This window comes from Sciurus carolinensis, chromosome 8, assembly GCF_902686445.1.
Source record: "Sciurus carolinensis chromosome 8, mSciCar1.2, whole genome shotgun sequence".
NCBI classification, from domain to species: domain Eukaryota; kingdom Metazoa; phylum Chordata; class Mammalia; order Rodentia; family Sciuridae; genus Sciurus; species Sciurus carolinensis.
Genome location: NC_062220.1, coordinates 6,388,857 through 6,413,363, shown reverse-complemented (window position 1 = coordinate 6,413,363; position 24,507 = coordinate 6,388,857). Strand labels below are relative to the sequence as shown.

At 47.5% G+C, this 24,507-nt stretch overlaps 1 protein-coding gene across 1 annotated transcript; it reads left to right on the top strand.

Annotated features, from left to right (window-relative positions):
- Positions 1-2,277: 2,277 nt before the first annotated feature.
- Gimap1 (GTPase, IMAP family member 1) lies at positions 2,278-21,081 on the top strand. Its single transcript, XM_047560697.1, has 7 exons — positions 2,278-3,494; positions 4,432-4,480; positions 5,389-6,263; positions 14,116-14,308; positions 14,606-14,658; positions 18,130-18,178; positions 19,444-21,081. The coding sequence occupies exons 1-7, from the start codon at positions 3,408-3,410 to the stop codon at positions 20,328-20,330; spliced, it is 2,193 nt and encodes a 730-aa protein (XP_047416653.1). The 5' UTR covers positions 2,278-3,407; the 3' UTR covers positions 20,331-21,081.
- Positions 21,082-24,507: the final 3,426 nt, after the last annotated feature.

Sequence of the window (24,507 nt, the reverse complement as noted above, 5' to 3'; positions counted from 1 at the left end):
AGGAAAGGAAAGGAAAGGAAAGGGAGGAGAGAAGAGAAGAGAAGAGAAGAGAAGAGAAGAGAAGAGAAGAGAAGAGAAGAGAAGAGGAGAGGAGAGGAGATGGAATTCTATCAGAATAGAAGCAAGATCAGTGGAGTAGAGGAAGAGGATTGAGGGGGAGGGAGGAGGGAGGAGATAAGGAAGAACAGTGGAATGAGTCTGACCTAACTTTCCCCTACACATACGTGAATGTACCACAGTGAATCTCACCATTATGCACATTACCAGTCATTAATTTAAAAAAATAACTGTAAGTAAATAGCAAAAAGTTTAGTCGAATAGAGGGAAAGGAACAGGAGAGGGAGGAGGGAAGGGAAGTACCAGGGACTGAATGAGAGCAAAGTATATTCCATGCTCTTATAATTCAGTCAAAATGAATCCTAATGTCACATATGACCAAAAAGAACTAACAAAGAAGAATTTAAAAAGAAATTTTGCAAATAGTAAGACCTTTCATACTTCTCATATATTTAAAGTCTCCCTTTTTATTCTTTCCTATAGATCCAACTTTCTTTCTGGATCATTCCCCTTTAACATTTTGTAGTGCAAGCCTAGTGGGACAGATTGTCTCTGGTTTTCATTATCTTAAGATGTCTTTTTCTAAAATGTTCTTTATTACTGTGTTACAGTCAGACGTGATGTTAGGGTTCGTTTTGATAGGATCCCACGAGTAGGGAGTATAATCTGCTCCAGGTCAGCCCTGGGACTCCCTGTTCCCTCTCCAACTCTCTACGTACACATTCGGACGCACCACAGTGAATCTCACCTTTCTATACACCTGTAAAGCACCAGCTGAAGAACTATCAACAAGTACGAGGAAGACAAGCAGAGGAAAGAGAGCGGGAGGGAGGAGGAGAGGAAAGGGGAAGTCAAGTACAACACATTTTGGGTTGATACCACATTTTCTTAATCCGTTCACTGTCGACGGGCATCTGAGCTGGTTCCATACTTGGCTATTAGGAACTGCACTGCTGTGAACATTGATGTGGCTACACCCCTATCGTCTGCTGATCTTAAAATGTTTTTTAAAAAATCATTTTTGAAGGACAGTTTTGCTGAATATAGAAATCTTTGTGGATCTGCTGTTTTTCTTTAGCCCTTTAAACCTATGCCAAGGATTTCCAGCTTGCATTTTTTCTGATAAAAAAGTAGCCATCATTTTTTATGCTTTTCCATTGTGTGTACTGTGTCTTTTGTCCTCTGCTTAATTTTAAATGTTTCTATTTTTCTTTGGATTTCAAAAGTTTGACTGCAAAGTGACTGTTTTTATTTTTCTATTTTAGACTCATTCAATTTTTTAAATTCATGAGTTGAGAATTTTCATCAAATTTAAGTACTTTTTTCTTTGATCTTTACCTATTTCTATCCCATTCACTCTTTTCCAGGTCATTATTATTCCAGTCATCAATAGTGCTATGTTAATTTTATTTTTTCAATTGTTTCCCTTTTGGGGCTTCAGTTGGAATAATTTCTCTTGATCTATCTTCAAAATCATGCCTCCTTTCTTCAATGTCTAGAATGCTGGTAGGTCCCTCCTCTTAAGTTTATTATAGATAGTTTATTTTCTAGTTCAGAATTAGTTCTTTAAGATTTATATTTTGTCCTGAAATTCTTCATCTCTGACAACCATAGTATTTATTTTTCTATGAATCCTTTATCACACGTATTAAAATGTTTAAGTCCTTAACTGGTAATCACATTGAATGGACCATCCGTGGCTCTTACTCTACTCATTGACTTTTTGGTTATGAATCCTATTTTCATGGTTCTGCATACATCAAGTGAATTTTTATTGTATTTCAGACAATAAAACCGATCTCTGAAGCATGTGCTAAGCCTGTGCTACTCTCTTTGGCTTATTTCCTGGAAAAGCAAGGTCATTTATCTGATGATCAGAGTGATCGCGCCATTTGCTCTTAGATTTGAGCTGAAACAGTCAAGGCCCCGCCTCGGCTGTGGCAAGACACTTAATTTCAGACCCTACTGGAGACACACACAGCTTCGTCACAGCTGGAGGTCACAGTGCAAACTCGGCAGGATGGGAAATGTTTCTGTCTCTTTAAGCTTTTCATCGACAGGCCCTCCCCAGCTTCCTGAGCTCTGGGGTCTGAGTGAGCTTCCTGCACTCACGTCAGAAAGGAAAGAAGGAGATCGGGCTTCTCAGAGCCACCCCAGAGTCTGTCACCAGGAGAGGTGAGCTTAACTCTAGGGCTGGAGGGAGGGGGCTTGAGAGGAGCAAGGGCCTGAGCCCTGAGAGGGCTCCTGCTGTGCACCTGGTGACACAGCGCTGTGCGGCCAGCAGCATGCTCAACCAGAGCGGTTGAGGCTGTGCTCCCAGGCTTTAAAAGATGTTGGAATTCCAAATAGAGCAAGTTCAGAGAAAGCTTAGGAGCTTCTCCTGAGCACCCACATTCACTTGGGGAACTGAAACCTGACTCCCCCACCGTGAGTACTGGATCTACTTCCAACAGCAAAGCACAGTTTAAACATACCCCGGGCTGCATATTCAGCAGAGACAAAGGATATTTCTGTGGCCCAAGAGCAATCTCACCTTGGGGCAAGCCTGGGCACACCTGAACTCACCTCGCCTCACTTTCCAGACCAGGGGGCCTTCAGGAGACATCTGGTCAGGACCTGGTCTCCTTCCCCGCTGCAGGGACACCTCAATTTCTTCATCTATACAATGAAAGGATTTGAAAAATAACTTATTTCCAAACTGAGTTGTGGACTGACTACATCAGAAGGATCCTGTTCATTAAATCAGAATCTCTAATGGCAGATCCAAGAAATGTGAATTTTGACAGAACATTAAAGTCATTCTGAGAAAAAGCAAATTTTGAGAAGCAGGAATTAATGAATTTTGATACTTAATACTCCTAAAGTATTAAGAATATAGATTTGCATGTTTTACATTTGTGAATCATTAAGAACCATTTTTCACATCAGATGTCAGTGGGGCTTCTTTCTCTCTTAAAAACTATTTTAAAATAATATCAACCCCATTTGAGACTCTGTGGAAGCCCCCCGGTCTGGGTCCCCTCAGCACGCTCTCCCACTTCCAGCTTTGACAAGGACTTCATCGTCCGCTAAATTCTTCATCTTGATCTTCATCTTGTGGCTGCTGCTTCTTTTCTGCTCTGGTGTTGATCACGGGAGGCTGTGGATTTCTATATGCAATATAATTAGCCACCCAAGTCCCAGGGGCTGAACGTCACCGGAGGCTTTGAGGAGGTGGCCAGGGAGCTTCTGCAGCCCAACACACCCCAGGGTTTACGCAGCAAACCCATTCTCACAGACCCCAGCACAGGCAAGCGGCCCAGCCCGCTCTCTCTGCTCTCCTTTGTGTTGGTTCCCAGGGGAGACAACACATGCCCTGCAGGAACCGGGTGGCAGGCAAAAGAGGCAGAATTTGCAATGACAGGGAAGTGGAGATCACAACACTGAGAGAAATGTGGGTAAGGATGGCTGTTCACAGGGGCGAGAGCACAGAGGGGGTTGGAAAGGTCCTGCTGTCGGCTCTTTGTGGAGTAGCTGACTGAGCGGGATGAGCTGGAAATGAGGCTGGAGATGCAGACTACGGGGAGACCATGCATTTGTGCTCGGGGACTTGTGGGATCATGAAAACGTGACCAGAGAGTGTCAACTGTACGAAATAATGCTAGGCTTGGGCATATCACTTTACTTAGAAGCCTCACACTTAGGGACGAGGACATCAGTGGCTAAGGGCAGCCTCCCAGGCCTCCAGCCACAGAGCACATGCAGACGTGTTTGGACAAGCCAGTGCTTTGGCTGGTGACAGCAGAGGCAGAGACTCCGCAGGTAGGCTTGGGAGGTGACTGTTCTCCAGCTCCCAAAAGAAGGCTTCCAGTTTTATTCTTGCTTGTTTCCCAGGCCAACCACCCTAAAGTGGGTCCCTAAATCACTGGGTAAACTTCCCAGTCCTCGGGGTTTACCTAAGTGTCTTCTGGCTGCGGAGTCCCCTGGGAAAACTTCATGTCAGGAGCTTATGTCGCTGACCTAGAATTACCTGGGAAAATTAATTCCTGAAGGTTAGGTGTAAACACCCCTTGGCTGTTTGCATTTGAGTCCCTGAAAAGACAAACCCCCTGAATGTTCTCAGGGGTCTAAGCCGCAGCCAGGGTGCTGGTCCTTCCCATGTTATTCTCAAGAAAGCATCAGCACAATTGACTGGAGCTGACAAAATGCACCTGCCTTCTCTCTGGACACCTGCCCCCACCCAAGCACTCACCTGGATGTTCCCACCCTCACAAGCAGGAGCCACATTTTGTCACTGTGACGTCCCCAGCTCTTTGGACTTTGCCTGACACAACATAGGTGGTTATGCCTATTCAGAGGAATGATACATGAGTAATTCATGTTTGGGACTTGCAGGGACACATGAGAGGGCAGAAGATGGCAAGACACGAAGAAGACCCCTATGGTAAGAACAGATCCCAGCAATGCATCCTGGGGTTCAGCTCAAGATAAGGGGGAGTGGGGCTTACTGGGGACCAATCACAGGTAAGTCCCAGGGGGTATCCAGCCTGGGGTGAAACAGCAAGAGCCCCACGTCTGCACTTTGGCTCGGTCTCTGTCCCGGCTCTGCTGTGAGATGTTCAGTTCTTTGACCACCTGACTGATTCTCACAGCATAAAATGGGGGTTTAAAAAGTACTCTGGTGTCCACAAAGGGGATGCAGAGGTATCAGATCAGGTACTAGAGTGAGCGCACTCCCAGGTAGCCTGTGTCAGAGACAAGGGTGGAGGTTAAGATGGCCTTTCTTCATAGGCAGCAGGTGAGAGAGAGAGAGAGAGAGAGAGAGAGAGAGAGAGAGAGAGAGAGAGAAGGAGGGAAGGAAAAAGAAGGGTCTTATCTCAACCTTCAACAACCCTTTGAGAATCGACGCTATATTGTTCCCATTTCTGCAGACTTAACACTTAGACTAAGCACTTCCCCAGTGTCACACAAGGTGCACGTGGATCCAGAGAGATCCTGGCCACCTGGAGGGACTGTGCCCGCCCCCGGCTATCCCCATGGGCTGGCGCCCGGGAGCACACTGCAGTGGAACACGAAACAGGTCGGCCTGTGCGGGGTGGCCAGAGACAGTGGCAGGCGTGGCGGGGCCTGCGATGATACAGGAGCCTTTTCTGAAAGCTTCGCCATAGCTGGTGCCTCTCCAGGGGTGTAGAAAACCCAGACACAGAAAGCAAAGCTGGCGAGGAAGCGCCCAGGAGCCAGGGCTGAGGGTCGGCGGGAAGGCGTGGTCGGCGGCGCTCCCGCCCTTGGCTGGAAAGCCCAGCGCTGGCCGCCCCGGGAAGCTCACTGGGCTTCTCACCCTTGGGCCTCCAGGTTCCGCAGACGACTCCGGGTCCCCGCAGGAGCCCGAGCTGAGGCTCATCCTGGTGGGCAGGACGGGCGCCGGGAAGAGCGCCACGGGGAACAGCGTCCTGGGCCAGAGGCGCTTCGCGTCCAGGCTGGCAGCCACGTCGGTGACCAGGGCCTGCGCCGCGGCCAGCCGCAGCTGGGCCAGGTGGCGCGTGCGCGTCGTCGACACCCCCGACCTCTTCGGCCCCGACGTGCACCACGCGGACCCCGCGTGCGTCCAGAGGGCGCGCTGCTACCTGCTGTCGGCGCCCGGGCCGCACGCGCTGCTGCTGGTCACCCCGCTGGGCCGCTTCACCGCCCAGGACCAGCAGGCGCTGCGCGAGGTGAAGGAGCTGTTCGGCCCGGGCGTGGTGGCGCGAGTCGTCCTCGTCTTCACCCGCACGGAGGACCTGGCCGGCGGCTCGGTGCACGACTACGTGCGCTGCACGGAGAACCGGGCCCTGCGGGAGCTGGTGGCCGAGTGCGAGGGCCGAGTCTGCGCCCTGGACAACCGCGCCACGGGCAGTGAGCGCGAGGCGCAGGTGGAGCAGCTGCTGGGCCTGGTGGAGGACCTGGTGCGCCGGCAGCGGGGCGCGCACTACACCAACGAGGAGTACCGCCTGGCGCAGGCGCTGCAGGCCGCCGACCCCGAGGAGAGGCTCCGCAGGGTGGCGGAGAAGCTGGCGGGCCGCCTGCGGAGACCCCGCGGGATGCGGCTGCTGGCGGGGCTGTGGGCGTGGCGCAAGTCCCAGGGGACCTACTGGAGCCTGGGCCTGGCCCTCCTGCTGGGGGGCGCCGTCCTGGTCTATGTGCTGCTCTGGAGTCGTCTTGGTGACCCGAGTGACAGAGATCTCAAGTCTTAAAATTTGTAGTATTTGGCAAAAAGGAACCGAATACTTGGGGATGAAGGGAAAATTAAAACTTCATTCCAAAGGAATTATGTCGCTTCATACTCAGAGTTTTAGGGACATGAAAACTTTGAACACTATCAGCTTTGCAAAGGCTCGAATCTCACTTTCAAGCTTTTAAGTTTCCTTTTTAACTATGTATGAAACATTTAAAAATAAAGTTGTCTAACTTAAAATCTTCCTTAACACATTTTCCTCATCTTGGTGAATTTTTCCTTTCTTAAAAAATAGTGAAATGACCCACAGCTGCACAGAAGACAAATGCATGGCACTGAGAAAACAAGCATCTTTATTTTGGGGCTTAAAAAACATTGGATTGCCCTTCCTTAATAATTTTTAGTTCTTATATCTGGGTATCTATGTCCCTCCACTATCCTGATAGACTTTTATTATCACCACTGAAGGAGATGTCAGGGTTATACATGTTAATGTTTACTTCTGATAGGTCTGTTTATTTATTAGTAAGATGATTTACTGCCAACAGTTAAATGTAACTACACTGGAAATAACAGTTTATCATTTTCTACCAGATATCACAGTCCCTTTCTTTCTGAAATATAACAGAACGTTGGGAAAATAACATGTAATATCTTCAATGTGGTTATTCAGGTTTTCATGCAACATATTTGTGTATATATATTTCAAACATACTGTGGGATGTGTGTTTACATGGGTGTACATACACACAAGTGTGCACACACACACCCCGAGCTCCTCCCTGATCACGGAGAAGAGAAACAGACAGGTGTATAGACAGAGCCACAGGCCCCTGAGCACAGGTTGGAGCAGCAGCAGCACTGGGTTTTATAAGGATGAACGGTTCATCGAGGCTCTTGAATGTCATTTCTTTAGAAAATTGGATGCTAACAGGTTGTGCAAACCAAACAATAGGATTTCCTTATTTCTATTTCTGAATGTAATAAGTGCTTATTAAAGGAAGTCATTGTCTGTACATCAGCCAACCTCTAGTCAGAAGATGTGAATGCAAAAAGGAAACAAAACCCCCAATCATGGGGAGCAGGCAGAAGGGATCTGTGCACAGATATCCCAGGGCCCGCAGCCCCACCCTAGGAAGGAGGAGTCTACCTGTGCACAGTGAATGCTCTGCTCAGCTAAGGGCTACAGAAGGCTTTAGGCGGGCAGTGGGCTTGGGGTGGGTTGTGGGGGTAGTTTGGGGCCCATAGCGGTCATTCCCAGGAGTTGGGCTCTGTGAAGCCAGGCAGGAAAAAAAATCCATTCTTAATTCCAGCCCTGGTATCCTGGGTAGCCCTGCAGTCCTGAGAGGTGTTTCTTCAACACAGATGACCAGAGGGATAGCAGGGAGGGGTCTGCACTGGGGGCAAGGGTAGGTAGGGGGAAAGGAAGATGTCCACAGCATGGCCGGCCAGTGCTGTTTGCTCCCAAGGTGGTGCTGCTTTGGGCTAAGGGTCACCTACCAGCTGGCCTAATGTTGACCTGTCACTCATTTATTTTCTTCATTGTCTCACTAGGGGTCCACATTTACCTTCCAACATGTCATGGTTTGCTTCTTGTAAATGCCAGTGTGATTTTTAAAATAACTATTATGGTTTTCTAATTCTCTCATGGGACATAGCTATAGAAATATACCTGGAGCACAACATCTGGGGGCACAAGGCCCTTGTTGGGACTAATGACACGTTAACTAACTCAGGCTGACTCCTTACTCCCTGGCGGGTGAGCAAGATCAAGGCCCCAAAGGTGGTTTCAAAGGTTAATGACAATGAATCGGACCACGGTCAGGGATTGGTTAACAACAGTTCCAGGAACGTGATCAGCTCTGCTTGCCATATAGTCCTGTGGGACTCTCGCCTGCGTGGACCCCCGTGCCTTGCTGACCTTTAAGCTGATTGGTTCCCACCTTGCCTTCACCCTACATAAAAGCGTGTGACTTTCTCAATAAACGAGTTCCTGCTGTGACTGGTCCCCCTGACCCGTCTGATTGTCTTCCGCCCAGAGGGCTGGGTGTGGGCGGTCAGTCGGCCCTACCTATCCCCATCTGGCCTTTTTGGGGAGTGCTCCCTTCCCTTGTCAGTGGTCGAGAAGAACAAGGGGGCTAAAGACCCCAACAGGTCCTGTCTGGGGCATCATGGGGCATGTGGTAAGGGGCACTGTCCCAGGCAGATGTGCAGCTAGGGTCCTCCATGTGGCACGGAGATCTTAGGCACAGTGGCACTAAGGTTTTCCTTGACGTGTACACATTAATACTAATCTTCACAGTTTTCACATGTAACGAAATACTATGGATGAAATCACTTTGTCAATTAAACTCCATAAGAATGTGAAACAAACAAATCAGCTAAGAGAATTTTTGAAATAAACGATCTACATTATCCTCTCCTGTGTGTATCCAGTTGGGGACTAGTAATGAAAGATTAGGATGTGATTAATTCTCAAGTACATTTATAGAGCACAAAGATGTATTCGTTCTCTAAAATGTTGCTACTTTCTAATCCTTAGATTTTAAAAAAATGCTAAGCAATTCATTGTCATAATAAATGTAGAAGACACTTAACTGTTTTAGCTTTTAAAATATGGTTTAATATTACACATGTAAAATCGACCATAAAACAAAAGAGCTAGAAATAGGAAATAGGAGTTGTAGAAATAATGAGATAAAAATGATAATCATCATTTACAGTTTAATACTGCATAATGAAAATCACCAATGAGATTTATTTGCACCTTCTTTAATATACCTTTGATTCTCCATTATACCTGGAAATACAGAAATTTGCACCTCAGAGATCCACAAGTCCTACTGTGAAGAAATATCTTTATAAAACAAAATCAAAATTCCCCAAATAAGCAAAAGCTGCAAGGTTGAGTTGAGTAGGACTTTTGCTCTGCAGAATTCATGTCTTTTAGTACACCTGATAATATGAAAATAACATTCTACTTTCCTGTTTTTTCTTTGTATTACTGAGTTTTTCAAAATTTCACAATGATGTTTTGGCATTTGACCTTTCATAGAAGGTTCTCCAACAACAGCCATAGAGTTTTTGTGTTTTGTTTTGTTTTGTTTTGTTTGTCTTTGTGCATGCCGGGCAAGTGTTCCAGCCCTGAGCTGCACCGCACCCCATCTTAGGGTAATGACTATGCAAGGTATCACTAAATTCCCAGCTTTGTATCAGTTTGTTTGGAATGAAGAGCTAGGGTGCTTGATGATTCTTACTATGGACACACTGTAATGACAATGCCACTGAATGTCGTATGACCTCACCAGTATGAGTTGGACTCGAATCACTGTATCAGAGAAATTTACAGTTCCTCGTCACACAACATGGCTCCTGGCATGTGAAATGAGATCAACAAATGGTTGGAAAAGGAATGGTGAAGTAGACTCTTCTGTACCTCTGTTCTACTAGGTTGCTAGTTTCTAGACTTTTGGACATTCAGAAAATGTCACCAGAAGTGACAAAATTAATTCATGAAAGTGTGCCATTGTGTTCATGATATTCTTCTTCCTTCAAGCACAAAGTCCCTAAATTGCCACATTGCCAGTCTTTCAGTTCATGCTAGCCTTTACTCCTACAGAAAAGCAGTACCCACCAATTCACCCAGTCAGTATTCTTTTAGGTTGTGGTTGAGAGGACCTTCTTCCCCTATAGGTCAGGTTTAGGCCCGGGGACCTCACTTGTGTAATTTGGGTGACTTGATATCATAAATCAACTTTATTATTTAAATAGCAGCATAAAACAGCACTATCACTTGTAGGAAGAGTTTCCTAGATAACTTTCATGAGACACAGGGTAAATGACTATCCAACAACTAAAGAATTACATATTTGTGTGAATATATATTCATTTCAGGCAAGATTTATTTCACCTCTTCTCCTTTTATGATGAACTGTCTGGCTCCTGTGTTGATGAAGTTTCTGTTCATATTACCATGCCCTGCCTCCTGGATCAGCTTTCATTTTACTCAAAGAAGATCAGATCTAGGCCATGATGAGATTTTGGAGCAGAAAACTTCCAGCCATGAGCACACTCTTACTTATTCTTGCACAGTATTCAGTTCCTAGCACACATCGTAGCCTGTAAGATACCATTGCTCCTTCTACAAAATCAACCGTGGATTAATTCCCCAGAGGAGGAATTCCTATGTCTGAATTTGTATTTATCTCAAAATAAAAGTTTTAATTTAAGAAAAAAGAATTCATTTCGTGCACTTACTCATTGTCTTTCACGTGCATATGCCTTGGCCCTTTAATGAGATTGTTGATCCCTTAAGGGAAGGGTTTTGCTCTGCTTCTGGCCAGTTCTATCTGGACTTCCACTCACCAGGCCTCATGTGGCATATAGTCTCAGAAGAAAATGATAAGTTTATTTAACACACATCAGATATTTAGAATACAATTTATGGCATCATTAATCCTTCCTCGTCGGTGGGTCAACTGTGGGCTCAAACAGCTGCCCTGTGTCTTGAGCTGGCATTTCTGAATCCTCTGTTCCACCTCTTGAATTCACCCCCAGATGACCTCTGCTCCTGCTATGGAGCATCTTGGGAACGTGTGGCCTCTTTGACATATCCTGAGCCAGAAGGCTCCTTGCTTACCTCCATCTGGCCCCTCTTAAACCTTAAAAGAATAGCTAATGATCTTGCCCAGACACAGAGGAAGTACTGGCACTGACAAGACAGAAATGCCTGCATTGCACACTTTTCCATCCTTGTTGTGCCTGCTCTTACATTTTTAGAAGAGTATGCTAAGCCGGTCAGGGCATGAATTTCCTTCCCATTGGCCAAGCCAGTAAACCAAAGTACAGAGTGGGGAAAATTGCATCTATCAACAGCAACAGTGACAGAAGAATTATGGCCCACCTGTACAGGATGACTTCACCTGACCTCTTTGGGTTTAACTTGTTCACCTGTAAGCCCAGGCCTTTGATGTGCAGGACATCCAAAGTTCTATTTCTTTAAAAGGATTACTGATGCCCTTACACACTGGAGCCACTCAAGGACCTTCTGCCAGGAGTTTTTTTTAGAGTGAATGTAGACAAGGAAAGGAAACCTTACTGCAGAATTTTGCTTCAGCCCCTCCTAACTCCGACTTGAAGTTCCTTTCCCACATTTCCTGCTAGTTTTGTTCAGGGGGAATTCCTATCCCAGGGCCAGAGGAGGCACAAAGGGGCAGAGGCAGATGATGGGGGACAATAAGCATGAACTCAGTGTTCACTGTTCAGGGACTACAGGTGACCAACAGTCTCAATTTGACTGGTCTAAGGGTTTTCCCAGGATGTTGGTAAACTCACTTATGTTCTCGTCAAGTTGGAATGGTCAGTCCCTCTAGGACCCTAGGACAATGGCTCAGAAGAAACAATAAAGGCTGCACCTCCTCTCTGCCTGGCTTCGCCTCTCCCTCAATCAGAAGAAAACCGTTATCAGTGATTTTCATCCTATCTTCTGTCTTGAATGGAAGGTTCAAGGAGTAAACCGAGGGCCCCTTGAATCATTCTAAGTAGTAGGGAAGATGGCGGCCCCAAATGTCCCACAGATGTGTCTGTGGAATTCCCTGGGATCAGGGAAGCTGATTCTCAGCACCGCAAGCAGTCATCCACCCTGAAAGGCCTACTGCACCCAGGACTTCAGAATCTCTGTCAGGTGACCAGAGTACTCTGGCAACTGAGCATGCTCAGTGCTTTCCACCCAGAGAGTCACATGGGGAGCACAGGTGGCCAGTGAGGGGTAAAGGCTTTCAGCCATGACTGAAGGAGTCTTGGTAGAGGAGAACATGGGAAACGTAGAGGCAGGTGGGGAAGGAATTATTGGTGATTCTCTCTCTGTTCAGGCTGAAAGGGGATTGACTTTGGTGTCACACAGAACAACTGGGAAAATGACATTTCCTAGGTGTCCAAGGTATCCTGGAAATCCCATGGTTTGTTGCAGATTTGAATAGAAGAATGTCAAGAAGGTGTGGGAAAGAGCACAATGTGTCTCGTCCTGGAAGCTTTCACGTCTGGCGCTGTGCGTGCGCCTGTCCAAGTCTCTTTCCTGAGAGTAGCCTGCTAAGATTGCTCTTCTAGCAGTAACTACAAAAGTGGGTGAAGGAACTGTTGGAGCATTTAGCCAGGTGGTTCTATTCATTTATTCAGTAAGTCTTTGGTGGCACTTTCTAGGGTTAAGCACCTTGATCTAAAGATAGTCGCTCCTCAAAGGAATTCATGGTTCATCTGGGAGACTGATAGTGAGCGACCAGTTAGTACATTTCCTCATTGACTCTCTGGGGCTCTCTGAATTAGGAACCCAGGAACTGCTAGAAAGGAACACTGAAGACTGCTAGAGAATGAGAAAAGTAACCAAAAAGGAGAAAAATGATAATTCCTCCTGATGGAAAAAGAGCAGAAAAGAATTACCTCCTCCCTTCCTAGAGCATTGTCTAAAAAGAAAACTTGTAATTAACTGTTGCTTGTTCCTATTTCTCTGCCCCTTTGATATAAAAAGGGGGTTTCTCCTGTGCTGGGGATCGAACCTGGGGCTCCGTATGACTCCACTACATCCACAGGCCTTGTTAGCTTTATCTTTTTAGATTCTGAAACGGGATCTCACTAAGTTGCCCAATCTGGCCTCAAACTTGCCATCCTCCAACTCAGTCTTCCTAATCACTGGTGTTCCAGGTGCCCGCCACCAAGCCTGGTTTTTGGCCAATTTGAAAACCCAGGAATGTTTTTCTCAAGCACCTGGGAGGCATCTCTTTGAAATGCAAGCATTGGGGAAGATGGCTGCCCCTGTCTCCCTGGGAAAGCAGGAGCCCGACTTAACTCAGGTGGGGGTCTCACCTGCACAGGTTCTTCTCTCCAAGTTTCTAATCCTTCTCCTGCCATAGGGTAGAAGTTTGTTTTCCTCTGCAAAAATCAGTTCACCAGCCCAGAAGGTCACCAGGTGAATTTAAGATGAATCACTAGTGATAAAGGATGCTGCCACACTCTCTCTTGAGAACTAGTTATGGCTTATCTTTGGAACACACAAATCAGGGGTGGATCTGCTTGGCTATGTAAACAGGTGACATCTCTCTGTGACCAGTCTCTTAGTGGATTACCTGTGGTGTGCATCATGTTCTGGTTTAATGCGTGTGTGTACTAAAGGTGTTCTCTTTCTCTCCCACCTTGGGGGGGGGGGATGTTTTCTGGGTTGGAAGGAAACTTTTATTTTCCCCATCAAATCTTGAACAGTGGTGATGTGACTCTACACCTAACTTGAAATGCCAACAGAAAGGAAGGTGGGGATTCTCTGGGGTGTGACAGCCTCCACCTAAATCCATTGTGTATTCTCCACCCCACTGTGTGAGGTCATTGCTTTATGTTGGTTTTTCAAACCTTAGAAATGAATCATTTGGAAAATAGACACGCTATAGCCTTGCTCCCAAGCCGGCGTAAGTAGACCCACCCACACACTGGAGGATGTGCCCAGGACTGGCCCTGTCACGCGGCAGAGAAGAGGCAGCCTGCACACGTGGTGTGCTGCCAGGGGCTCGCCCAGGTTCTCTAGGACGAGCAGGGCCTTTCTGTTCCTGGTTGGCGGGATCCAGTGAGAAGGGGCCCAGGGGTGGATGCTGGGGGGTCGAGGGGGCTGTAGCTCCTGCACTTCCTAGGAATGGAGGATGCTTTCTCTGAACCTGAGGGAGGGCAAGGGCTGTCATTTCCCCCACGACCTCAGCTCCAAACACTGCTCACTTTTAGAGTCATAACGGGGAAATGAGAGGGTGAGGGCGGCGTGTGGCCGGCGGCAGGAAGTCACTCAACTCACTCATTGGCTGGTCAGAGACCTGCTTTCTTCGGTTTCCAACAAGCCCCGCGGGTCCCGGGCTGTGGACCAGGAGCGGTGCGTCCTCCTGGAGATCCTGCGGCCGGGAGATCTGTCCGCTCAGCCCCGGCTGCTCCTGACGCGTTGGCCCAGCGTCCCGCGGCGCGCGGCAGGTGGCCGGGCCCTGCGGTCATCCGCTTTCCTGAGAGGGACCCCGCACTGGCTGACCGCCGCCCCCGGTAAGGAGGATCGGTTTGCGCTCAGGGATGCTCTGGGGCCTGAAGGACCACGGATAGATCCTGCGGCCCTGGAACACGACTTCACAAAAGCTCTCCCACTTCTGGGTCCCCTGGTCGACCAAGCAGTGGAGTGGAGTGAGCGTCATGGGCAACGGCAGACACTGAGCTGGTGGGACACAGGCCGTCCTGTCCCGTGGCGTTTGCTCAGGCTCCCGTCTGACTGCAGGTGACCTAGCCCACCCACCCCCTGAAACCCAGGCAGTAAAGCTAGGCCCATCCCCCCATCCTGCTTGACAGGTGAGAAACTCCTGGGGGACTCTAGGCTTCTCCAGGCTCCTTTACAAGTGGAGGTTAACTTCTCAAGTTCAGCGTCCTGCCTTCTCAGAGCCCACCCCAGCCTGGCAGGCACCTCCTTCCAGGAGTCGAGATGGATTCTTAGGGCTTCGCGGAGTAGTGAGCCTCGAGTTCCACGCAAGACCCTTCAGTGGGCTTAATCTTATGACCTTGATCTCAAAACCACCCCACTGCTCCTCAAGTCCCCACACCTTTCCTATGACCCTGTACTGTGCTAATCGAGGGCAACAGTCCCAGATTCAGTGCACATGTGAAGAGTCCCTTGGTCAGCTAACCTATTGAGAAATGGATCTTGGAGTCATAGTGAGGGACCTGTCAACCAGTGATTCTAACACTTGGAAATATAAGGACCAGACAGGTTCATACTAATGAGCCAAGAAGAAAAGAACTGTTTTTGTCTTTCACAAAATAGCATTATTTGATTTAAAAAAAAAAAAATGGTATCATGGTGATAAAATCAGGTCCATGCCATTTTCAATTCAGAAGGTACATTATGATCATTTGCTTCAACCTCCTCCCTAAGCTGGACCCTCTTGCTGCCCCTTGTCAGTTGTTGCCACTATTTTGCCCACATACTACCCACCAATCTGCATGAGCCCTGGTCCCATGTTAGAGAAAAATGGTAGAATTTTTTGAGGGGGAAAAAGTGTCTCTATTCTCAACCCTCCCACTGTTGTCTGCTCTGCAGACCAATAAGCATCACATTCCTTCAGGTCTACCATGTGTCTCCAGCCTTCTCCTGGACTTCATTCAGTCCCTTTCCTTCTTGTCTATGCCTCCTTTAGCATCTCCATCAGTATCCCTCCTGGCTCACCTCTGGACACTCTGTTATTTGCTCCTGTCTGCCAAAGAGTCTGTTCCTCCATGGAACATGTCTCCCCTAGCAGCCTGATGCACTCAGAAGTGGATTCAGAAGAACCACTTCTGCTGCACTTTGACAGATTTTGTGACTGCCACAGAACACCATTTGGACCACACTGAGAAACACACCTAATTAAAAAAAACACTGGATTGTTTCAAACTGAAATGCTTCAATTCAGAGCAATTCCCTGCACTTTTTGCCTTTGAATTATTTTAATTCAAATTACTTACTTTATTCATTTTGATTATTTTAATTTTTGTTTATTTATTTATTAGTTATGTAAAAACAGACACTGAACATTCTGCAACACGACTCTGCATTGGTTCAATATCACTCTGTGTCCTGACCTTGCGTGTTGGTGTTACATCCAGGAGGTTGCTGACTTATCTGGAATTCATTCTCCCATATCCTCTCTCCCTCCCTCCCTCTTTCACTGTGAAATCATGAAGAATACACAAGCAAAAAGGAGTCACTTTGAGGATTTAGTTCCAGGGTAAACGTGTGGTCATTTGATGCTGCTTCCTAAGATTTTAATAGAAATTTTAATACGAATCTTAGTCACATCAGAGGGAATTTAGGGGAACAATTTTTTAAAGGGACACGAAAGAAGTTTGAACATTATAAAAGGCCACACCATCATGTCAGGATGAAGTTCATCATCAACATCACCACCACAGCCACTGTCCTCGTTACATAGGTAGATTCCAAACCTTAGAAAATGTCAACTTTAGTAGAACAGTGTCTGAGAATTGGGGCAGTCTTAGCAAACGCCAGGATATCACCTACCAAAGACAAGAACAGTATGTGTGGGAGAGGGTGACAAGGAGAAGGTTCCTCTCCAGCTGTCAGGGAAGAAAAGAAGGGAGGAGTGGGGAGGGATCAGAATACATTCCACGGTTTCATGAATGGTTTCCTCTAAGGAGGACAAGAAAATCCACTGAGTGAGTAGTAAAATGTGTTAAAGATAAAATAACAAAAGCAACTGAAAATGAAAATCAACTATGAAAACTGTTTTGAATTCCACTGTAATCAGTAAAATGCAAGTTTCAACCAATTAAGACATCCATATTTCTGCTCAGAAGGGTGACAAAAAATTAAATGTAGCATCACTAACTGGGAAAATTTGGGGAATTTTCATGTGATTGGTACAAATATGAATTAGCACAACCCACCTGGAGTCATATTTCGCAATATCCAGCCAGTAGAAAAGATAAATCGTTAACACCTATGTGCAAAGAGTGTCTATGCAAGTTCTTTTGCAACATCATTTGTAGTGGCAAGCAAATATTTTGGAACAGCCTAAGTGCTTGTTAATAAAGAATGGGATAAGATATTAGCAAGCAATGTGTGAAAGTTTAAAATACAAAACCAGTATTGCAAAGTGTCCCTAGATGCATATGTATGCAGAAGTGCAAATATACAAATGACTTATAAATACCTTGGAGAGGGCAGATCGTGGGACTCAGTGGTAGAGCATTTGACTAGCATGCATGAGGCCCTGGGTTTGATTGCCAGCACTGAAAAGAAAATTCCAGAAGATTGGTTGCGTCTGAAAGACAGAAGGAGGAGGAGAGACTAGAGATTAGAAAAATAAATGTGAAATGCATCTATGATATTTTAATTTCTCAACCAAACAGAATAACTGCAGTAAAATTTGTCCATTGCAAGTAGTGGGTATTTGTTTTATTATTCGTGTATTTCCTCACTCAAAGTTTGTTTAAACCTTATAGCATCTTTAAACCGAGCAAAGAAAACACGAGGCGGGAGCTGATCTGCTAGCTGCATCCCACTGTCCACGCTTTCTACTGTGTGCTACTTTCCCCTGACACCAAAAATGTCAGAGTTAAGTTATTCTTTGGAATGAAGAATTTATGCCAATGCTTGTGCCAATTTCTGGTTAAGCCTATCGGGATCCAAAAATGCTAATTATTGTGAGACCAACCAGGAAAGATATTCGATTAAAAATTGAGTGGGAAATAAGTCTGCCTTGACTCTCATGCTGATTCTTTCCCTTCAGCCACAGCCCCACTATCTCCCCACCAGCCGCCGGGTGTGGGGGGCACTCATCCTCCCTCCCTTCCACTCCCTCTCTCACTGTCTTTGAGGAGTCCCCAGTCCCCAGGGCCACCCTCCCACTGGAAAGTGCCTTTCACTTGCCCCTTTCCCGCAGGGATATTCATCTGACAGAGTTTCTGGATTGAAAATTCCCAGTATTTCAAACACATTAGTGTTAATTACAGCAAGGTCATTGTTTTCTCTAGTCTGGCAAGTTTGCCTATGTTGGTGCCAATAAAAAAATAATGCCCACTCCTTATTCACTGAAGAACACTTATTTCATTTTGTGGCTTTCAGTTTTGAGAGCGATAATCAACTGATTTGCTTTAAAACATTTCCTGTTTTGCTGCAATCTGTGGGAAAAAGCAACAAGGCATTGTGTTAGAATAACCCAGCATTGCCTCACACATGCAAAGCACTTACAGATGCTTGAAAGTAACATATGTTACAAAATTATTATCTGAGGATAATAATTTTAAGTACCTGAATTGAGGTGACTATCTTTCATATATGGACACCACCTTTTATTCCTTTCCTGTTTTTGTTCCAGAAAAGAATGGAAGAGTTTCAGAAAAGCAGATATGGGACTATGAATGAAGGTAAGAAAGTCTGGAAGCTCTAAAGAGTGTCAGTCTTGGGGAAGTTGCTCTTGTCTCCCTACCCCTGGCCACCCCAAACACAGGGACAGAAACCCAGTTATTCTAGACTAAAGAAGGAAAAGGCAGCCATCATCTGTTCCCTGCCGCTCCAGCCCTCTTGTGCCTGGCTCAGAGTTGTCTCCATGGTGTGAGGCTCTCCCTGCACAGCCTGTGCAGGAAGTGAAACTCAGGCCAGAGGCTGGAGGGTTGGGAACTGAAGAACGTGGTTTCTCTTTCCGTGGCTCCTGTCTGCTGAAAAAAGGAAAGCTCCCCATAAAGACTTAGTGATTGTTTGCCATGAAGCACCCCCAGAATACATAACGGAAGGAAGAAGCAACACAGAGAAGAGAAAATGAAATAATCAACTTTAGGTGCCTAAAAAGGTCAAATTCATTTGGATCCGCAAGCACTCTAGACCTCTCCAGGGTCTCAGCCCCTCCAGCTCTGAAGATTTAGCTCCTGGCTCCAAGCCATCCTCTCCTACACCATTTCTGTCTAATTTCCTGCACCTCAGTGAACCAAATAGATGGTCTTTCTAGCACATGTGCTTCTGAGGGTCTTATCTTCCACCTCCTCAGTCACCCATTCTACTGTCATCTCCCAGACTTTGCACTAACATTAACTGTGACCCAGGAGGTCAGAATTTGAGATGAGGATCATCTCACTCCTCCCTCCACTAAAAGAATAGAGCCAGGGACATTCAGCTGGCAGTGGTGCAGGTCACTACAGCTCAGCTATCTGAGACCTTCCTTATTCTCGAGGTCCAGGTGAATGCTCAGAGGGCATCCACACAGTGTACCTGGGAACTTGTGGGTGAGAGAGAGATGAATGTGTGCTTCTACACTCACGTGTGCTTCTACCCTCACATGTGTTTAACAGCTAGGGCTCTCTGAGCCTGCCCTAAGCACCATTCAGGTAAAAGCAAAGGGACCACTTCCCCCACTCCCCCAAGAAAAATCATATTTGCCACCATACAGATGAAGTGCTTGGTGCATCTCCTTAGTGTGGCACTTCTGGCTCTGGCAATGAGTTCAAGTAAGGGCCCCAGCTGGGGAGTCTTACAATTCAAGAATCATTATAATCGTATGCACTCATTTGGGTTCATTTAAATATGCCCAGGGGTCTGCGGAGGAGGTCTTAGCCTTTGAGAGATCACCCTGAGGGTCCAGGATTTAAGAGCCCGAAAGTCACCAACTTGGGAGAACACAACTTCTATTTTTTCACAGGTGGAGTAGAAGAGCTCTGGTTTGTAACATCGGCCTCACTGAGGATCCTCCTGGTGGGCAGAACAGGCAGCGGGAAAAGCGCCACGGGAAACAGCATCCTCTGCCGGCCAGCCTTCGAGTCCAGGCTGGCCACCCGGCCGGTGACCAGGACCTGCCAGGGGGAGATGGGCAGGTGGAATGGGAGGGACATCCTGGTGGTCGACACGCCCTCCATCTTCGAGGCGGAGGCCCACAGCCAGGAGACCTACAAGAACATCGCCGACTGCTACCAGCTGTCTGTCCCCGGGCCCCACGTGCTGCTCCTGGTCACCCAGCTGGGGCGCTTCACGGCCCAGGACGCCGTGGCGGCGAGGAGGGTGAAGGAGGTGTTCGGGGCCGAGGCCATGGAGCACACGGTCGTGCTCTTCACCCACGGGGAAGACCTGGGGGACGAGTCCTTGGACCAGTACGCGGCCGGCACGGACAACCCGGGCCTGCGCCGGCTGCTGGCCGAGTGCGGCTGGAGGTACTGCGCCTTCGACAACCGCGCGGCGGGCGAGCAGCAGCGCGGGCAGCTGGCCGGGCTCATGGCGGTGGTGGAGCGGCTGCAGCGCGAGCGCCAGGGCTGCTTCCTCAGCAACGAGCTCTTCTTCCAGGCGCAGGGGCTGAGGCCGGGCGCGGGCGCCGCGGGCCGGGACGCCTACGGGCTCTACCTGGCCAAGGTGCGGGCGCACGTGCACAGGCAGAAGCAGGCGCTGCGGCGGGACGAGCGGCGCCGCCAGGTCCGGGCGCTCCTCGCAGGCCGGGGCTGCACGCTTCCTCACTGTGTGCTGTCTGCCCTTGTGATCCTGTGCGCTTTGCTTGTCCTTGCCATTTTAATGAGCTTTTGTTTTAATCACAAGAACTGAGCATTTTCTCGGGGTTTTCCCTCAGTGACCGGCATGGTGTGCCTTTTCGTGCAGATGATAATGCTGGAGGACAGACAGATGCAAATGGTGGGAACAGGAGATAAGAGAATGATTCTATTAAATGGGCCTCCTGTGCTGACACCCACGTGCTTTTCCAAGAAGCAATTTACCTGAAGTCCTGCCTGACCTAGGTAGACAGACTTTGTCACATTCCTCAGCAAACTACCTGCCATCTGCAGCAAAAATGCAGGCCTGAAATAATGTCCATAAGAGGAACCCACGTTACCCTGAAGCGGGAGACTTTTGTGATCTCTTTCACAGACCAGATCCCAAAACTCGGGGAGATAAGGATAATTGCTCTGAACCACAGAATCTGTGAGAATTTATAGTTAAAAATCCAATTAGAACCAGTCAGCCTGGGCCAAGTTGACCCAAAGCTTGGGGACTTGAAAGTCTGACTTCATCCTGCTGACAAGAGTGAAGAGGTGGACCTGGATGGGACTCTGGAAACTTCTCTGGGATCTCAATAAACTAGAGTGCAGGAGAGGCATGTTGTCCCTCTCCTCTCCAAGAGGATCTACTCTCTCCCTTGAGAGTGTCCCTTTTCCCTTTTCCTTTCCCTTCAATAAACTCATGCCTGTTACTCTGAGTGACATGTCTGAAATCTTTCCGACTTGTTCACAAGAATCAGGGTTCCAAGGGAGGTCTTTGTACTGCTTCAGTTTCCCAGAAGCCTCAACAGTTTTAAGTAAATGAAACCCAAAGAAGTTTTTTTGTTGTTGTTGTTTTGGTTTGTTTGTTTGTTTGTTTTGGGGGGGAGTTGGTTAAAAGTCATGAGGGTAAAGGATGAACTATCTAGAAGCCATCATGAAGTACCTGAAGGCTAGCAGGAAGGAAAGTGCCTGGACCGTGAGCCCGTGGGAATGCCTGGTTCCTGGGCTCCACTTTCTGTAGTCGTGATGTCAAGAGGAGAAGCATGTTATTTGCAAAGCTAAAAGGATTTCTTATTTTATTCACCATCTTATCCTGACCACATTAGCAGCCACAAAAGATGATGCCCCATCACCCCTCTCCACTCCCAAGTGAGGAGACAATGCGGGCAGTCTGCAGAGCAAACCAGGGGGTTCTGGAGGTGCGGAAGGGGCTGGAGAAAAGGGGCAGGAGCAGGAAGCAGAGCAGAGGATCACAGCAGTAGGATGGACCTGACCAGCAAAAGCAGGTCCATGACCAGGAAATACAGGCACTGGCATGTCCCGGGGGGCTGTGAAGGGCCAGAGAGCAGGTATCTTGGGCTCAGTGGGCTATGTAGTAGATATAATAGCTACTTAACTGCCCTTTTATGTAGAAGTCACTTTGAATAAGAGGCTGCATCCCGTAAAACTAATGAACACTGAATTTTGAACTTCATGTAATTTTCATGTGTGAAGGAGAAACATTTTTCTGATTTCTTCAACCATTTAAATATGTAGCTGGACATGATGGCACACACCTGTAATTCCAGCTACTCAGGAGACAGAAGCAGGAGGATTGCAAGTTCAAGGTCAGGTGGGGGAACTTAGTGATACCCTGTCTCAAAAAAAAAAAAAAAAAATTGAAAGGGAGGGTGCTGGGGTTGCAGCTCAGTGGTAGAGCACTTGCCTGGTATGCTCAAGGACCTGGTTAGAGCCCCAGCAGAGTAAAATTGTCAAACCACTTCCTAGCTCACAACTGTGCAAAAAGGTGGTGGCCCCGGTTTGACCCAGGGGCTGTCTTGTCATAAAGTAAATGTCCCATTGTTGGCTGGCATGCATGGGTACATGACATCTTTAACCTTAAGTTCAGTAAATCCTGGACAATCATGTGATGCCTGTGGGGAAAGGATGGATCCACATTTCAGTGGTAGTAAGGAGAAGGCAGACGCTGGGGCGCAATACAAGCAGGGCGGAATTCAGTCGAAACAGGAAACCCGGTGAGGAAGTCCCCAAGGCCCCTCTGTCAGACCTGTTTTGGGTAGCTGCTGTCCCCTCTGCTCTTTCATACCCTGTAAGGGAGACCTGCAGTCATCCTGGGAGGCTGTGGCTGGATGGGTCAGTGATGAGTTTAGGAACTTGACTGGCATGAACCACAGTGTCATTCTTCAGCAGGGCTGTTGGTAATAAAGTTGCCATGTTGGTCTAGACCTGATTCCACATGTGTGCAGGGAGTGTAAGATATCAGCTCTTCAAGCCCTGGGGAACTGAGGAGCTCAGAGTGGTCAGAACAAAGGCCACGTGCTTACTGCAGTGTCCCCAAACTGCTCCCACCTCACTTGGTCTGCTCCCTCCTTGACTTACTTCAAGAGACATTTATTACATGAGTCCTGAGTGTCCTGTGCTTGGCACCAGGGATGTGAGACAAATAATATCAGATTTTTGCTCCACAAGAGTTACTACGGGATGGGGGTGAGGCATATAAAAATGGGGCATACAAGAAAGTATTTTGGGGACCAGGATAGGCTCTGCAGAGGCTTCCTAGCTGGCGGGATGCTTGCTCTTACTAGGAGCATGCTTGCCACTCAGGGAAGTCACTAGAGGCTCAAGGGCCCATGCCATCCGGAAGGGGGTTGGGAAGCAGACTGGCAAGTGGGTGCAGGGAGGTATGGGGCAGAGGCCAGGAACTGTGCTTCATGCGGTGAAATTAAATAACAGAAACTTCACCTCACTAAATAACAGAAAGTTGCTGGGGTTTTAAGCAGGTTGGTGTATCTTAGATCAAATGGCAAAAATGTGGTGGTTGGATACATAAGATGAGGACAGGGATTATGTTAAAGGAAAGGATTCAATAGAGGCAGTCAGGATCTGGGCTGTACCACTAGCAACAGGGATGGAGAGGGGCGGAAGCTATGGGAGACACCCAGGATGGGGTCAGTGCAAGGTGGTCACTGACAGCAACAATAGGGAAGGAACCAGGACCTGTCCTGGCCATCCCTGAAATGCAGCTCCCTCTGCGGCAGTGCCTTTCGGAGTAACAGTGGGTCCATACGGATCTGGATATGCTGACCTTGAAGCCCTCTGGGGGCTCTGGTCCAGCAGGCAATGGATGGTCTCATCCTCCCTCTAGGGAAGGTAGTCTGGTCCCAGGAAAGTATCAGTGAGCAGGGCTGCAGGAGGTTGGCCTCCCTCAGGTGTGTGGATGGCTCATTCTCAGGCCTCCCAGTCTCCACTCAGCCCTCCACTTTTCCCTGGAGCAGGGCTGCCTGGTACCCAGCTGACATGCCCCTCGTGAACTTCCAGGGATGGGAGTATGCATTAACCCAGGGGCACCTGCAGTAGGAGCCAGCCTTTCCCTAGCCCTTCCTCCCACAGAAATGTTTGCCACACAGATTCCTTGGAGTGTGCCCATGTGAGCTGTTCTCTAGGGTCTGCTTCTAACTGGTGATGAAGGACCACGGAGTGCTGCCTGGAAATAGCATTTCCTCCGATCCTATTTGTTAAAGTAATCCAACTAGAAGTGTTTTGCTAATTTCCTAATTGTAAGAGCAAGAAAAGACAAACCTTTTCACTTACTCTGGATGCCGCTTCCTCAAAGGCAGCAGGAGAGCAGGGCAGTTATAACAGATTTAAGGGATGAAAAAGGAATGCGGAGAACTCTTTATCAGTCCAAAATGCTTTTAAGTGCAGGTGAAAAGACCTGAAACTCAAATAGTTTACCCTGTTAGGAAATGTATTGGTTAACATAATGGGAAAAGCAGAGACAGGGCAGGCTTCCAGGATGGAGGACTCAGGGGCTGGGTTTTATTCCAGCTCTCTGTTCCACTTAGAAGCATTGCCTTCAAGTTTGAGTTAGTAGCAATGCCAGAACCACAACCAGACCCAGCAGACAGAAGAAAGGCTGGCTCTTGCTGCGGTTCTCCCCTAGGAAGGAGAAATCTCTGGCTCCACCTCCCAAGACTTTTTACTCACTTTTCATTGGTTGGCATGGGGTCTCATGAGCATTTCTGAACCAAACGTTGTCAAAGAGAACAGCATTATGTATATGTATGTGTGTGTATGTATGTACGCATTAGTTGTTGATTGTAGTTTTTAAAACCATTCTTTCCACATTTTTATTGGTATATTATAGTGGGTACATATGAATGGGATTTGTTATATGTCCGTACATGCACACAATACGACTATATGATTTGGCCAGTATCACTCCCCAGCATTTTTCCCTTCCC

What these genes read in the sequence shown, in the direction of transcription:
- Gimap1 (XM_047560697.1), top strand. Translation starts at nt 3,408, where the DNA reads ATGCCCTGCAGGAACCGGGTGGCAGGCAAAAGAGGCAGAATTTGCAAT. An exon ending in ACACGAAGAAGACCCCTATG is followed by an intron (nt 4,481 to 5,388) that starts GTAAGAACAGAT and finishes TTGGGCCTCCAG; the next exon opens with GTTCCGCAGACGACTCCGGG. An exon ending in GTGACAGAGATCTCAAGTCT is followed by an intron (nt 6,264 to 14,115) that starts TAAAATTTGTAG and finishes GTTTCCAACAAG; the next exon opens with CCCCGCGGGTCCCGGGCTGT.